Source organism: Anser anser (genome assembly GCF_964211835.1).
Source record: "Anser anser genome assembly, chromosome: 17".
Taxonomy (NCBI): domain Eukaryota; kingdom Metazoa; phylum Chordata; class Aves; order Anseriformes; family Anatidae; genus Anser; species Anser anser.
Window position 1 is genome coordinate 1,347,156 of NC_139738.1, and position 14,740 is coordinate 1,361,895.

The 14,740-nt window shown below is 46.3% G+C and overlaps 1 protein-coding gene across 12 annotated transcripts in view; it reads right to left on the bottom strand.

The window, feature by feature from the left end:
- PRDM16 (PR/SET domain 16) overlaps positions 1-14,740 on the bottom strand; it is a 312,213-nt gene that overhangs the window by 22,422 nt on the left and 275,051 nt on the right. For 11 of the 12 annotated variants that reach the window (XM_083802569.1, XM_083802566.1, XM_083802568.1 and 8 more), the window contains 5 exons: positions 14,257-14,455; positions 11,461-11,608; positions 11,151-11,304; positions 5,573-6,974; positions 1,726-1,813 (listed from right to left, as the gene is read on the bottom strand). In XM_083802569.1, coding sequence (XP_083658695.1) covers positions 1,726-1,813; positions 5,573-6,974; positions 11,151-11,304; positions 11,461-11,608; positions 14,257-14,455 — 1,991 coding nt within the window. The remainder of the gene's footprint in view (positions 1-1,725; positions 1,814-5,572; positions 6,975-11,150; positions 11,305-11,460; positions 11,609-14,256; positions 14,456-14,740) is intronic. The other variant, XM_083802565.1, reaches the window with a different exon arrangement.

Here is a 14,740-nt window from a genome sequence, read left to right on the forward strand (position 1 = left end):
CTGCTGTCAACGACCGGGTAAGAAGTAAAAGTTGCCTGAAATTCATTTTAAGAAAGCAAGCATCTTCTGAATGCTCAATCTTTATCACAGCCTTTGGCTTAGCCACATCTCACCCAGGGCCCTCTCTGAGATCTGGGGAATTATTCACAGAAGAAAAGACTTGGACCAGACGTGGGCTTTGAGTGAGAGAAACACATGTAGAGGGGGCCTCTAATTCGTCTGCTGTATGGATGTTGGTCCTAACGAAGAAGACAGAAGCAGGAGCCCCTGAAAATGTGAGTTTTTTTAGGAAAACATCCAGGATAATATTGGATGGGGATCTGGTAAGTAAAAAGCTCATGTATTCTTGAACGAATGACCTGCCCTCATTCACCTTCAGTATTTGAAATATCTGAAATATCAGCTGCTGTCAAGATTGAGTGATCTTTACACAGTAAGTCCTTCATTAAAAATTAGTTATCAGGAAGTTTCAGGCTTGAGTGATTGTAAATTTTAGGCTATTCTGTGTGATAAGCTATTAGAGATAACCAGACCTTCCACATCTTTTCATTGCCATGGGAAGAGGACGTGGTCAGGATTTCGTGAACAATGTTAATAACCTTCCACCCAATGCTTGCTCCTGCTCAGGGTCCGCACGTTTCTCATCGTCTTGTTGGGTTGCTTTGCTGCACTAGCTCCTCCCTGCTATCAGATTCTTTACAGGCAGATATCCCCACTATTCTAACTCACACAAACACAGGATGTTCCTGGCCAGCCTGTCACCATTATCCAGCCTGTATGAAGGAAAAATCAGGGGAAGTTGTTAACCAAACTCTGAGGCTGATGCAAAACAATGAAGAAACTAAGTTTAGCTGTGAAAACAACCAGGATCCAGCTTTCACAAACCTGCAAGTTATTTATCTAAGGTGGGAAACATTATCAGACAAGAACAATGCATGTGAATATAAAGGAGAGTACAATAATGACCGCAGAGCTCAGCTCCCACTAAGTGCTCACGGCAGGAGAGACGGAGGACGGCTGGTGACTGTCACACCGAAAGGCCATCAGGCAGCTCGTGGCAGAACCAACTGCATTATCGTTAGGAAGCAAGGAATCGTAGGGGCAAGAGTAACACCACTCTCGCCACGGGAGAGTTTAGCTACCGCTTAAAATATAAGGGTTTTTTTTTGGTGAACTGGGGTTGATTCTCATGAACAGTCTCTGTAGCACTGGACTTAGTTGTGCATTAAGGACCTAGCGTGGCTGCACTGTGGGCTGACCCACCACCTTTCGGAGTAGGTAGATTTGGACTCTAATTACCCATCGCCCCACTTTTACACTTTCTGAGTGATGTAAAGGGAGTGTCGGGCAGGTATAAAATGCTACTGCCTAGATGCTAGAGTGTCTTACTCCACTTTGCACTACTGCAAATGCCTGCACCAGGTGTTTCCAATGAAAAAATTATGTAGGCATTCTGGCACGTGAAAGTTTGGCAGCCTGTACGAGTTGTCCAGACCTTATCCCTGCTCTTCTGTTAACGCAAAAGCAACAGCAAGACATTACTGCCACCATCCTCAAACTAGGTATGAAATTAAAAGTACTTAAAAGTAACTGGTGGAAAATGCTGGAGTTTCCATTCAGGCCCTTGGACGAAAAGAATCTGGTGCGAGAGACTTGTTCGTGCTAGCTCCATCTCAAACTTCTTGCAATTCAATCAACGCTGCGTTATAATTTTACTGCTTTTACCTGGGGGTGGAATAGCAGCGGGGAGGGTCGCAGGTACTTCTCCTTGAGGGCACCCACAGGGTCTGTCACCTTCCGCTTCTCCACCCTGCTGGACAACAACACAGAGGGTTACGTACCTTCCAGGGATACGGGCAGGAAAGAAACAGCCGAGTCATTTGCAGAGGTGTTTAAATTATATAGATGAGGCCATTCTCCTATTGACACAAATGCCTCTCTCCCCCTTCTACTGAATGCTACAAATGATGACCCAAACATTACCCCACAAAAGGTACTGGCAGCGATATGAAACTGATCTCCTTTGGGCAGTATTTTTCAGCCACCAGACTGATAGCAAAGAAAACATTTTGCTCTTTCTACATGAAACCTGTCGTCTCTGCTACAGTGGTTTATATGCCACCGTGTGAAAAAAAATCACAGCAAAAGCAATGTTTTAGTGGGAGAAGCTCTAGAGTCCACAGCAGGCAGCCGCTGCACGGAAAAGATTTCTCTTTGAGAGTTTGTCTTTATCTTAAGAGTTAACACCGGGCCAGACTTTGCAGCCCCATGTGTGCTGAAATCATTAGGTGTTTCATATTTATTTCCTCCCTTGCAGCTGAGATATAATTTGCATTGAGTTTATTTGGCAAGCGTATGCGGACAACAGTTTAAAAAGTTAGGAACTGGTGGGCGATTTCTGAAGCGAGTCAGGAACCCCAGCTCTTCCCGTGTCGCTGCGGTTCATTCATGTACTGCTCGCTCGAGCACCTCACCACGCAGGAACAGCCCTAAAGGCAGGCTCTGGTGTTTGAAATGCTGGCTTTGCTTTCAGAAAGTATTCCACTTGCAGGAAAACCATGGTGTGGAATCACCCAAAAAGAGAATCAGGAATGTCCTCTGTGGGAAAGTTGTCCGAAAGCAGCTCCAATAAGTGCAGCTGCATCTTTAAATTACGGGAACCGAGTCCATCCCGGCTAAAGCAGCAGAAGTCCAATAGTAAGAATAATTTTAACTACATTAGTCCAGCATAAATGAGAGCAAATTATTTTGCTGCATTTCAGCTGATTGGTGTGTGGATCAAATTACCAAAGAGTTTAAACGAAGAGTCATGCAGAGTGCTATTTAGTGAACTGCAGTTAATCTGCATTTAATTTTCCTTAGGTAGAAGAAAAGAGAAGAGCTGGATTTGAAATGCAGCCATAATTACTGTGCTTCGGAAGGTGCGCGATTTGACGGGCACGACTTTTCAGAAAAACAGCAGCCTGCAAAACAAGACGTAGGAAGTTTCTCCCTGACACGAGGCCCAGCAGCAAAGGGCAGCTCCCAGCACCTCGCCAGCGGAGCTGCGCTGTCCGCGACGTGCCGCAGGGAGCTGTGATGCACGAGGGATGCCTTCGGGACCCCCGTGAGCCAGCCCCACCTGCGTCAGGGATGGAAAGCCCGCGGAGGAGTGATGGCATCCGCACAGCCTCCCCATCTCCCAGCAGGGAGAACACGACAGGAGCACAAGCAGCCCCGTCAGAGCCGAGCTCTGCCGTGGCTCAGGGATTAGGCTGATCTGCCCAGCCAGTGCCTGAGAACGTTACCTTAACAAGGCCGAGCTAAAAACTGCTCTGATTTCAGGCTGTCTGGCTGCATTAAATTATATCACCAGGAGAAAATGTCAAGGATTTAAGTGGCCTTTGGGAGAAAAATGAAGGAGCCAAATGATGTGAGAGAGTCTGATAAAGAGAAGTTTAGAAACAAAATATTTCCATATTTTTTAAGCTGGGACTTGGAAGCTCTGCTGTTTAGCTCATTACATCAGAAGTCTGATTCGCAAGCGACTCCACCACTGCCTTTCTATTTTAATGTATTACTAAAACTACATGCATCCCATGGAATGCAACAAATGATGCCCCCATCCTTCACTTCCATCTGTCTTCTGGACCTTTACGGTTTTCCCGAGGCTGCTATTTTAATTGGCAACTGCTTTTTCAGCCCATGTTATTTTAACATTCCTACTGAGAATGCCCAGAGGTGGCAGAATCCTAAGCTAACTCTACGCTTTTGCCTCTCTATCCCATTTATTTTTTCACAGAAGTACTTTTTACAAAAATAAATAGCGGACTATTTGCATCATTACTTATTTCTCCAGGAGGAGATGACCACGATGGGCTCCAGACAGAATGCATTACACGTCCCAGGTTGTGATGCAGCGTTTCCATCACAGATGGTAAGCATGTAAGCAACCAACACGGCATCGACCCTGAGAGCGCTGGCAAAGCGAGAGACGCTTTCTTAATAGCAAGCAACAAGGGCTCACTAATCCTCGTCTCAGCTGACAGTTCCTTGGCCCCGTTAGGCATTGACATCATTTTTTCCCACAGTTATCAGGCATACAATAGCAGCAAGGCAGTGACATAGGTGCTGTTCTCCTGGCTTGCTTTTCCACCCAGCAGGGAAGGCCACGCCACCCGTTGTTGCTCGCACTCCTTTGAACACTCAAGCGAGCCATCCCGGTGCTGACACAATCGCGCGGCGGTGACGATGAGTCTTTCCAGCGCTAGAAAACACCAGCTTCTGCAGCACTGCCATTAACATCCCAGCAGTCTGGGCTACCCCTAGGCTCGCTGCGCAGCCCTGCAGCACGATATTCACATTTAGCTCGAGGGCAAGCCTTTAACTTGGGCAGGAGCTGAGGGCTCCATTAGGCACTGAGCAGGGGAGCCCTCTGGCCGAACCAGTGTACCGAAATGGGCGGCTATAAAGCAGTTCGGGTAGCCTAAGAGCGCACTGATCGCCACGTTAACAACTAAAGTAAACTGGTTTGGGACACCTCCTCTCGCTGGACTTTGCTAAGAACTAGCAAATGGCGTTTGCTATGTGACAAAGGTGTCTCAGCAGCAGCAGGAAGACAACAGAAGTAGTGCCAGTGCCTGCGGGGGCAATATGCAAACTCACTGGTACGCTCACCTTAAAGCTCAAAAGAATTGTACTTTGGAAACAGAATCCATAAACAGCTCTACAACAACAAAAGACCCAAACCTTTCCTTTACATCTTCTTCTGAATTCTTTCTTTCTGGACTTTTAGCTGGCATTTGGATAACTTCATCTACTCTGCTTTACGCATGCCCTCCACGTACGACTTATTCTAGGAGAGACATGATGAATCTGTCTTCCTCAAAAACATCCGCTCAAAGTGAAACTAGAAAACCCTGGATATCTTCTAAGAAAGGTAACTGCGCACGAAACATTTCTGGGAGAGATCTAGATAACGTGCTACCATGCACTTACTCAGTACTTGTTACTCCAGACTTAAAAATGTTTCAAAAGCCTGGGTCCGCAACAGCAGTTCCTATGAACTGAATAAATCCAAGGAGTTAGAAAGAAAAAGGGGGGCGGGGAGAAAAAAAGGTGAAGTGGCTCACAAAAGGCCTTCAAAGAAGTGAGTGGGAGAGCTGTATTTGCAGGCTCCCAGGGCTCCTGACTCATTCCCAAGCCATGAGAGCCCAGGCTCTGAGGCATCTGAACTCTGCATTCTTATCGAATCAAACCTCTGGAATTTCCCCAGCAGAAGTGCCATCTTAGCGTTGGCTCGTGGGAGAGTCCTTAAATAGGTCAAGTTTCTTCTTTATCAAAATAAAGATGTGTTCTTTATACATATTGATTATGAGTACTCCTTTCAATTATTCAGCCCTTGTGGTTCAGAAAATTCAACGTGCTGTGACAAAGGACAGAGAAGTACTGCCAGGCTGTACTGGTATATCAGCTGTATCAGCTTTTCACTGCTCTTTCTGAATAACCTACATCCAGATCTGCCTCAGGTTGTGATGTCAGCTAGAAAACGAGCTCATTAGAGGAAAAAAGTTAAGGCAGGGTATGTTAATACCTGTATATGGGGTCCATGAAAAAGGGTGATGGCTTAGCATAATGCAGGGATGGTTGCTGAGGCAGCTGAGACTGGGAAATCTTGGGTAAGACTTCACTTGCCATTAGTTTCCTCTCCCCATAAATGTGGTTTTTGCGTGGCTCTCTTCCTCCGTTCTGACTGGCTCGGATGCGGTTGCCAATGCTCAGATCCAGTGGCTGTTCTTCCCCTGAGGATGGGGCCGGCAGGACCTTAGGTGGTGGCAGGATTGGCTTTATCTCTTTTGGCTTTGTGGTGAGATCGAAGGGCGACTCCGAGCTGGTGCTGCCTACCTTGTGGAGGTCCCGGGGTGACTTTGGTTCTGCCTTGACCAGCAAGTTGTGATTGAGGGTCCGCTCCGTGAAAGGGTAGAGGGAATGGGGGAAATTGGGGAGGAACTGAAATGGAAACATGGAATGATACGGGAGCGAACCCATCTTTTTCTCCTGCATCCCCATAAAGCCAGGCCCAAAATATTTCTCTGCAATGGAGGCGATGGCTTTAATAGAGTCATTGGCTGCTCCTGTGGTGGGTAGCAGGTGCTCTTCTGGGGGCGGAAAGAAGGAATGCTGAGAATAGAAGAGAGGGATCTCACTGGTATTGTTGGTGGAGCTTGCAGACACAGAGCTGCTGACAAAGTCTGGTTTGCTCTCAATTTGTTTGCTCTTATCTTTCGTTTTGTCCCTGTCGCTCTCTGCGTCACTGTCCAGGTCAGAGCCGGTGCCAGTGGTGGTATCCAGGTCTGTGCCCGTGGTTGTATTGACATCCTCGAAGTCACTGCCGTCGGACATGTCACTGTTCCTGGCTTTTAGCTTCTCTAGGTAGGAGTTTTCCAGGCTGCTTTCACATTTCTCCTCTCCCGAAGTGGCCTGGTTGCTGTTGCTTACTGCAGAAATCAGGGGAAGTGCCGGGTTCCCAAGGGGGCTCGGAAGCTTTGCGTCTTGAGTGTGGTTGAGGGGACTTTTGAGCAGTTGTGTGGGCGGTAACAAGGGGGGCCTGGGGTATAGGGACGGGGGGAAAATCCCTGGGAATCCTGGAGTGAGGGCAGGAAATGCTGGGGGGGCAGGTGAGAACGGAAGACCCCCTGGGTGGGGACGGGACGGAAAATAATCATTAAATCCCAGGCTGGCGTGGTTGAGGTTGGGAGAGGGCTTGGATTTGTCCATCATGGAAGTGGGCGTTAAGGGGAGGCCTGGGGCAAAGATTCCCCCAGGGCTGTAATGGTTCTTGCCCTCGCAGAAGCGCCGGTGTTTGTTGAGAGAGGAGGTAGTGCTGAACATTTGGCCACAGTCCTTGCATTTGATCTGGGTGCGACAGTCCGCGTGCATCCGCTTGTGACGGCAGAGGTTGGAGAACTGCGTGTAGGATTTGTGACAGACCTCACCTAAAGCATCAACAGAAACCAAAAACAAAAGCAATATGAAATTAACAGGAAATTGCACGGAATTCGTTAGGAGCTTCATCAGTGTCCCACACTCCTTTCACCCTGCCCCTAAGATCCTGATTCCCTGGAGAAGAGATAAAAAGCAGGCTATATGCTGCGTACACTGGTCTGGATCTCTAGAAACCCAGCTTCAAATGTCTCCAGCTGAGGCTTCCCTATATGCCTTTAGGCACAAAGTTTCTTTGTGCTTCAGCTCCCCCCGTACAAAACGAGGCTAAGGAGCCCATCTGGTCTCTCTAGCTTGCGAGGATGTGGGAAAAGCGATCCCCCTCCCTAAAGGTCGACAAAGGACGCAGCAACACCAGGGCGTGATCCTGGCTACATTTAGAAAAGGAAGAGGCAGCCCTGGGAACCCTGCTCAAGGATGCTGGACGAGAGGCTGGGGGGAGGCTGGAAGACCCCCAGAGCAGCTGGCAGAAAGCAGCGACTCCTCCGGGCCCCAGCCGCTGCCCAGCTGGCACGGAGGCTTCGCGGAGGGAATCCTAGAAACAACACCACCGCTCCTTTCAGACAAACCTTCTCACCAGAGAATCTCTCTCTACGGAAATCCGAGGTGATGCGCTACTCCTGCTCAAACATTGTTAAAATTTATTTACAATAATCGTACATTTTAATGATAATATCTATTTACATTAACTAGCCCGCTTTCCCTCCAGTCTTGGCATGGCAGGAAGTACTGAAGGCTGGAGGGAGAAGAACTTTGCCTCGTTTAATCAAATCTACCCTTTCTTTAATGCCATTAATAGTAAGTAAGCACTCCATGGGGATGTTCTATAAATACTTTGCCCGCCAGAGCTCAGTTCAGCTACAAGTGGGGTAGATGTACTCGTTGAATTAGCAGGACACTCCAGCAATGCCAAGTTAATCCTACATCTCCGTTCTCTTTAATGACCTGTAAACACAGAGCTTTCACAACGTGAATTTTTACAGCCTCTTTCACCTACAGACTTTGTTGGTGTGAAAGGAACAGAGTAAGAAAAAAAAACACACCCAAACTTTTTTCTATATATCAAAACACTGTAACTTTTTATTATCTAGTGCCTCTTTCAACATAGGAGTAAATCCTACTTCTTAGTGAATTAACACGCTTCTTTCACAGGAGAACTGCTGTTATCACCCCTCTGTAAACATGGAAACTGAGACAAAGCGAGGGAAAGCGTATTGTTCAGGGCCGGGCAGGCAAGGACCTGAATCCAATTCTCCCAACACCCAGCCCTCCAACGCAGTGAAAAGCAGTCTGTCCGTCCGTCCATCCGTCCTTCCTTCCTCCCAGCTTTTACTGATAGGTACACGCAAGCTTGATTTTCCCTCCATTTTTTTTTTCTAAATTATTTGGATTTACATCGATATTTGAATATCAAAAGACAGCCAAAATATATCACTGGCAGCTCTGAAAATAGAAGGGAAAACCCTTTCAGTAAAATTCAAAGCAAAGATTACTAAAATTGGACAAAATTGCCATTTCAGTTGAAATGAGCATCACAAAATTTAGTGGATTGTCACTGAAGGGTCTGCTGCGTCTGGCTTTTGATTGCACTAGAAATTTAATATGAACTCAGAGAATTTCAGCCTTTCTGCTTTGGGCCTTGATACAGCAAGGGGCTGTAGAGGAAGCACAAACAGAGGGAGAACTAAACATTCCTCAAAGTTCTTTTTTTAAACTCAGACAAGTTGCAGTATTGAAGCAACAGCCTTCTTTAATGATTCTGTTCAAGCCATCCCTTAGACTTTCAAGGAAAGGACTTTTGCATTTTTATTTTTTTTTAACTTCATTTAAAAATATTTTCTTAAAAACTAATCTAAACAGAGAACTGAAAGGAAACACTTCTCCATTTATTTTCCTTAAAACTACGGATCTGTTGGATACAACAGCCTCTGACTCTAGAGAGATGTAGGCAGAGGGATCTGCCAGCACCTGCCTAACACTCCCGTCCCGCAGCCCTGTTCTCTCAGGGCTGTCCCTGTCCCTTGTCCTTGCAGGAGATGCACTCGCCACCCGACAGCCTCAGATCCATGAGAAGTGCTGGCCCCCCACGAGCACTGTCAGGCTGAAGTCAGGGCACCCAGCTGCACTGCTGCGTGTCTCTGCTTTGACTCTAAATGCTTGACTTTAATTCCAGAACGGGTGTTTTTCTTATCCTGCTTGTCTGTGCAAAGCCACCGTCCTCAGGGTTGTGGGAGGGACTGTGCACGTTCAAGTGAACAGGTTTGTGCAAATGCTTCCGTGTAAGGACACCTTGTGTGAGCTCCCTCTCGAATTACTGATAATTTCTGAAGAAATGTCACATTTGGGTGGATTTATTTAAAAGATGTTTGTATATTTTTCTTTCCAGAACAAAATTACCCCTTTCTAATTTTAACCGTCTCCCTTGACATGTGCCAAGAGATGTTGTATTGTGGTTTGGAAGATACACACAAGTTTATAATAAATGGCTAATCTGCCTAAGCAGATGGTATCACAACCGAGTGCACTTTCTGTCAGTTTTCACTGGCTCAACGCTGTGCTCGTGCTGCTTGCGTTATTTTTGTTGTAAAAAATAAAAATAAGAAAATAAAAGACAACAAAAGCTACATTTTCAAAGAGAATCGGGCTCCTTTTTTCCATTTTCCACCCCAGGAAGAGTTGCTACAGCCTCCTCATACACACAATATTGCATAAATTTGCATGAATAAAAGGGTTACAGGTATAAGAGCTCACATCATCATTCTAAAATAAGGAAAACTGGAAAAAAATGTTTAAATCCCCAATTATACAACGATTTAGTAACTCTGCATGTAATGTCCTCCCCTGCTGTTCTGCATTTTGCAGTTATAAAGTTTGATTATTTTTTTTAAAGCCAGGTATAATATTGTGGGGAAAACAACAACAACAAAAAAACAAAGGAACCATCCACCTTTTTTTTTTTCCTCACTGAACAGGAAAGAAAATCTTTCCAGGGAATCCTGCCTCATGGCTCCCCTAAAATTGCTAATGGTTTCCATATTAACGCATGTGACTCCACCTGGTACATCTGAACTAAGCAGAATCAGTCTCAGTTGTTTTACACACTGATTTAGACTGACAACTCCCTAATTCTTATGAGGTGAGAGTGAGGAGATTATGAGAAGAAATCATTCATCTCACTGCAGCAATACTATGAGATTCAAATTATCTCTTTCATGTGCCCGTCATCAAATGAAAGATTGCATCAAAATGAGCAATAAGAGTATTTTTTCTTCCTCCGCTGACACCCATCTGATTATCTCAGAACACATTAATGAAACGAGTCTCCCAGGATACCCTTGCATGCTGTTCCCATTATACCAATAGGGAAAAAGGCAAAAGGGGGTTCAGTGGCTTCCCTACCGTAACATCAAAGCCTGGAATCAAACCCAGATCCTGCTCTGTGCTTTAATGACACTTTCTGAAGAGTGTCAGGAAGTAGTCCCTAAAGTTTCTGTAGCTTTGTTGTGACACAATCCACTTTTCTGCACAGTTATCAAAATCCAATAGGTGCTGTGTCAATTAAAGGAATATACAACCCCAAAAATGACAAGAAAGGAGATGAATGGCTCTTGAGGGAAAACGCTCTTTTGGAAATATTCCACTAAAGCGAGCACTAAGGGCCCAGTTAATCTGCTATTTATTTGGCTTCCAAGTACTATCTAGATGAAATATGCAGTAAATAAAGAAGGAAAAAAACTCTTTTTAAAAAACACCTTCTTCTCGTCTCCGTGACTACTCCAAATTCTGTTCCACAGCTAGAGGATTTGAGGCACCCCTGAAAAACACTTCGATCAGGCTGTGCCAGCTATTTATTTATGTCACCAACACGAACATTCAAAAATTATTAAGGGAAAAAAGAAGAAAGAAAAGATATGAGAAAATGGCATCACTAGGACTGCTGAGAGACTCAGCTTTTAACTTGTCAAGAAAGTCAAAAACTGCCATGAATGTTTACTAAAAAAACAGGGAGCATGCAAAAAAAAAAAAAATTGCTGCGGAATTTCATCTTGTGCTCTGACCTATAAAATTACAGCGGCTGCTCACAGAGGGACAGCTAGTACTGGGGGGCCCCGCAGGATACGTGCAATTATAGCAAGAGCCAGAACTCCGTGATGGCCGTGACAACTTACATATGAAAGGTTTGACAGTACTGTGAATGTGCTTGTGTTGTTTGAGGCCAGACGAGGTGGCAAAGGTTTTGCCGCAGTCGGGGCAGGCATGGGCTCGCGCGCCAACGTGCTGGGAACGGATGTGCCGCTGGAGGTTGCTTGGGTCGGTAAACACCTGAAAGACAAAACACCTTCAGGGAGCGGAAACAAAGCGGGAGGGAGAAGACTGGGGCCATTATTGGTACAATGGGAACTGGCCCGAGCACCAGCACACAGCCCCAGTGCCCTCTTTCCCCAGAGCTGCCTGCGGTCGCCGCGGTCTGCGCCGTACCTTGACACAGTTTTCACATTCAAACCGCTTCCCGCTGTCGTGAGACATCTGGTGACGAATCAGGTTGGATTTCCAGTTGAAGGCCTTGGGGCACTGGTCGCACTTGTACTCCCGCTCCTCGGTGTGGATCACCATGTGCTGCTCCAGGCTGCAAAGGAGAAAAGGGGCCCAGGGCCCGCTGAGCCAGGCCCGCACCACCACACACCCTGTCCGTGGCATCGAGGGGGCATGAAATGGAGCCACGACCGATGGGGACGACAGAGAAACTGGGCAGGGCTCGTGGTGGGGGGCCAGGACTGACTGTGGCCCCCACGCACGACCCCAGAAGCCCTATTAGAAAGCAGGCGAGCAGCACAGCAACAATGAAAGGTGCGGCCGCAGGCACATTTTTGGCATTTATTTCCCAGATGGAAACTGCCCTCTCCGCCTCAAAACGCTGCTGGGTTTTGTGACTTTTCTTACTAAATACCTGAGTCCATTTACAAGGGGGAGAGGGAAGGTAAAACCAGACCTGACCCCGCAGGGTCCCGACAGGAAAAATGAGCACTTTGTGACCAAGATTTCTACGGCATCCCCACAGGGAAAGACAAGATATTAGCTGCTGCTGCTGAGACTATCGCGTTGCCGTTTTCATGGGCACAAAGCCCACAGCTTCCCGGAACACGGCAACTGAACGTTGGAAAGAAACACGATAGGGTGCAAACACATTTCACTTCTAAATGTCAGACATCTTTTATGACTTAACTCGGCAATTTCAGCTTCTGCCAACTGGCAGCCTCCCTCGGACCAGGAGGACGATGGCAAACCCAACTGGCTGCTGGAGGCGGGCCACGGCAGGGATGGCTGCTCAGGGAAACGCGGCGCTCGCTCTGCTTCCCCTCCGCCACAGCCCTGCCTCTGGCTCGTGGTCCTGAGCGCCGGCGTGCGGCGCTGCTGCGGGGCCACCGAGGGTGGCGGGGGCAGGCTGCCTGCCTGCACGGCCCTGCGTGTGAACGCAAGCAGCCAGCACCCTGCTACTCCCTCGAAGAACCTCCTCCTCTTTCAAGTTGTGATAGTAAATATTCATGAACATGCCCCGTATAAACTGACAATCCACTCATTTTAAAGAAGCAATATTCATTTTTGCTAAAGAAATGGTGTTCTTAACACCACGAAATTTTTTACACCTACAAAGAAATACATACTTTTCATATACATATATAAAAATATGTTCCTGTTAACTGTGATTTATGAGTTTATTTAGAGCAAATATGGACAAACTAATATGCTGTTTAGAGGCAAGTACCTACTGGGATTAGCAAAACATTTATTTATTTAGTCAGCTGCTAAATGCTCAATTTCAGTTCCCCAGTGGCACTCTTGATTTGATCTGTATTAACTTCTGAAAAATTATAAGACCATCTAGGTATGCTGACTGGATTTATTCTGTGTTTTAGTGGGCTTTTCAGTACATAAAATGCAGCAGATTGATGGGGGAGGGATGGATGTGGAAATTCTCTCCAGCTCCACTAAATCTGTCAGCGTGTACAACACAGACCGGTGATGTTGCTGACTCTATCTTTCCCCGTTGAAAAAAAGTCGCTTTGTATTATTTGCTTAAAAAAGAAGCTGGTGTTCTGTTCCTGGCCCTTCCACAGGTATTCCATCTGACTTTGAACAAGTCGTTTGTTCGTCCCTTTTACCTACCGACACTTAAAAGCCTCTGCTACGCTGCCAGGAATGCTTGCAATGGAGATATGTCCCAAGGGGAGTCAAGTCTTCAACCGAGTCAAGGTCTGTCTGATCCCACTGCTCCCAAGAAATCGAGGGCTATTGACTGGGACCTTATCCGAGCCACATCGTCTGAATATCTGGCATGAGCTTCACCAGCAGACCCTGAACATCTTACCCACACGGGGTAAAACAAGTACGAAGGGGAAAAAGGGACTTAAAATCCTTCTGCTTCTCTCAACTCCTGTAAAATGGACTCACTGCCACTCTAGGCTCTCAAGAGGAACCAGGAAATACACAAACATTACAAAGAGACAAATACACATAAATCTCCAAAGGGTATTTCCTAAATTAACATAAAAAGTACAGGAATTAAGACAGCACACTGTGCAAACGAATACATTCCTAGCCCTCACACGCTGTGGAGAAAACCTTGAAAATACAGCCTGGATGGTAAAGACTCGGGATGCAAAGAACCACATTCCTGAAATAATTAAAAAAATAAAAGCTCAACTTTTTTTTAAATTTGGCACCTAATACCGAATGAGTCCCACATTGCAAATGAATCAGAAATCTCAAAGATCTCTGTTTTAATAATCATTGCAAATAATAATAATAAAAAAAAAGATGGAGAATATCCTATTTTCTTTTTTTTTTTCTTTTCCACAGTTCTATTAAAAAACGCTTGGTAAACACACAGTATTTTCATGAACTTTTTCCTTTTTTAAAAAACTACACTTGATATGTGCTTGGAACAGAATTTTTTAATTGCTGCTGTAAGATTAAGTAGGAGCTCATGACCCCGTTAGAGCTCTCAGTATAGCAATGCCTCTTTATACCCACTGATCTCAAATGGCCGAGGATTATATTTAAAACACGCTCTTCATGCAAACGGGCGGAATGCCTTACCACTGTTTTCCCTCACAACTACATCACGTGGGAGGAGTTGCTGCAAAGATGCTGACCAGGCCTACCAAGGCGTCTGTCCCAGCCCTCAGAAGGGCTCAGGGCGCTCAGAAAGCGAGCACCAGCACCCTGCACTGCCACGAACCAGTGGCGAAGGCTGCGCCTGGAGAGCGCTGGTACCTGTATTTGTTGGGGAACATCCTCTCGCAGTCTTTGCACTCGTAGACCTGCCCATCGCCAAGGCCCTCCTGCTTGATCTCGTCGTTCAGAGTCTCGTAGAGGGAGCTGACGGAGTTGCAGGCGTACTTCTTGTGTCGCCGCAGGTCCAGCTTTGACTGAAAAAGCTCGTCACAGTCCTCGCAGCGAAACGTGTGCTCCTCTGAAACAGACAGACAAGAGGATTTGGACTCGTGGACCAGGACGTTTGAACGATTCTAGCTATTTTACCCAATGTCATGCTTGTAAAGCAAATGTAATATTCTCATTAAAAACAAACAAACAAACAAACAAACAGGAGATCTGCAAGTGACAGGACAGAGAAACCGAGGCAGGCTGTGACGGCAGAAGGGTTTCACTTCAAGCACTAAAAGCAAGCCCTCGTGCGCGGTGGCTTTTGGAAAGCACCAGCGAGCTCCTCCTCAGCGGGGGCCGCCAGGAAAGACAG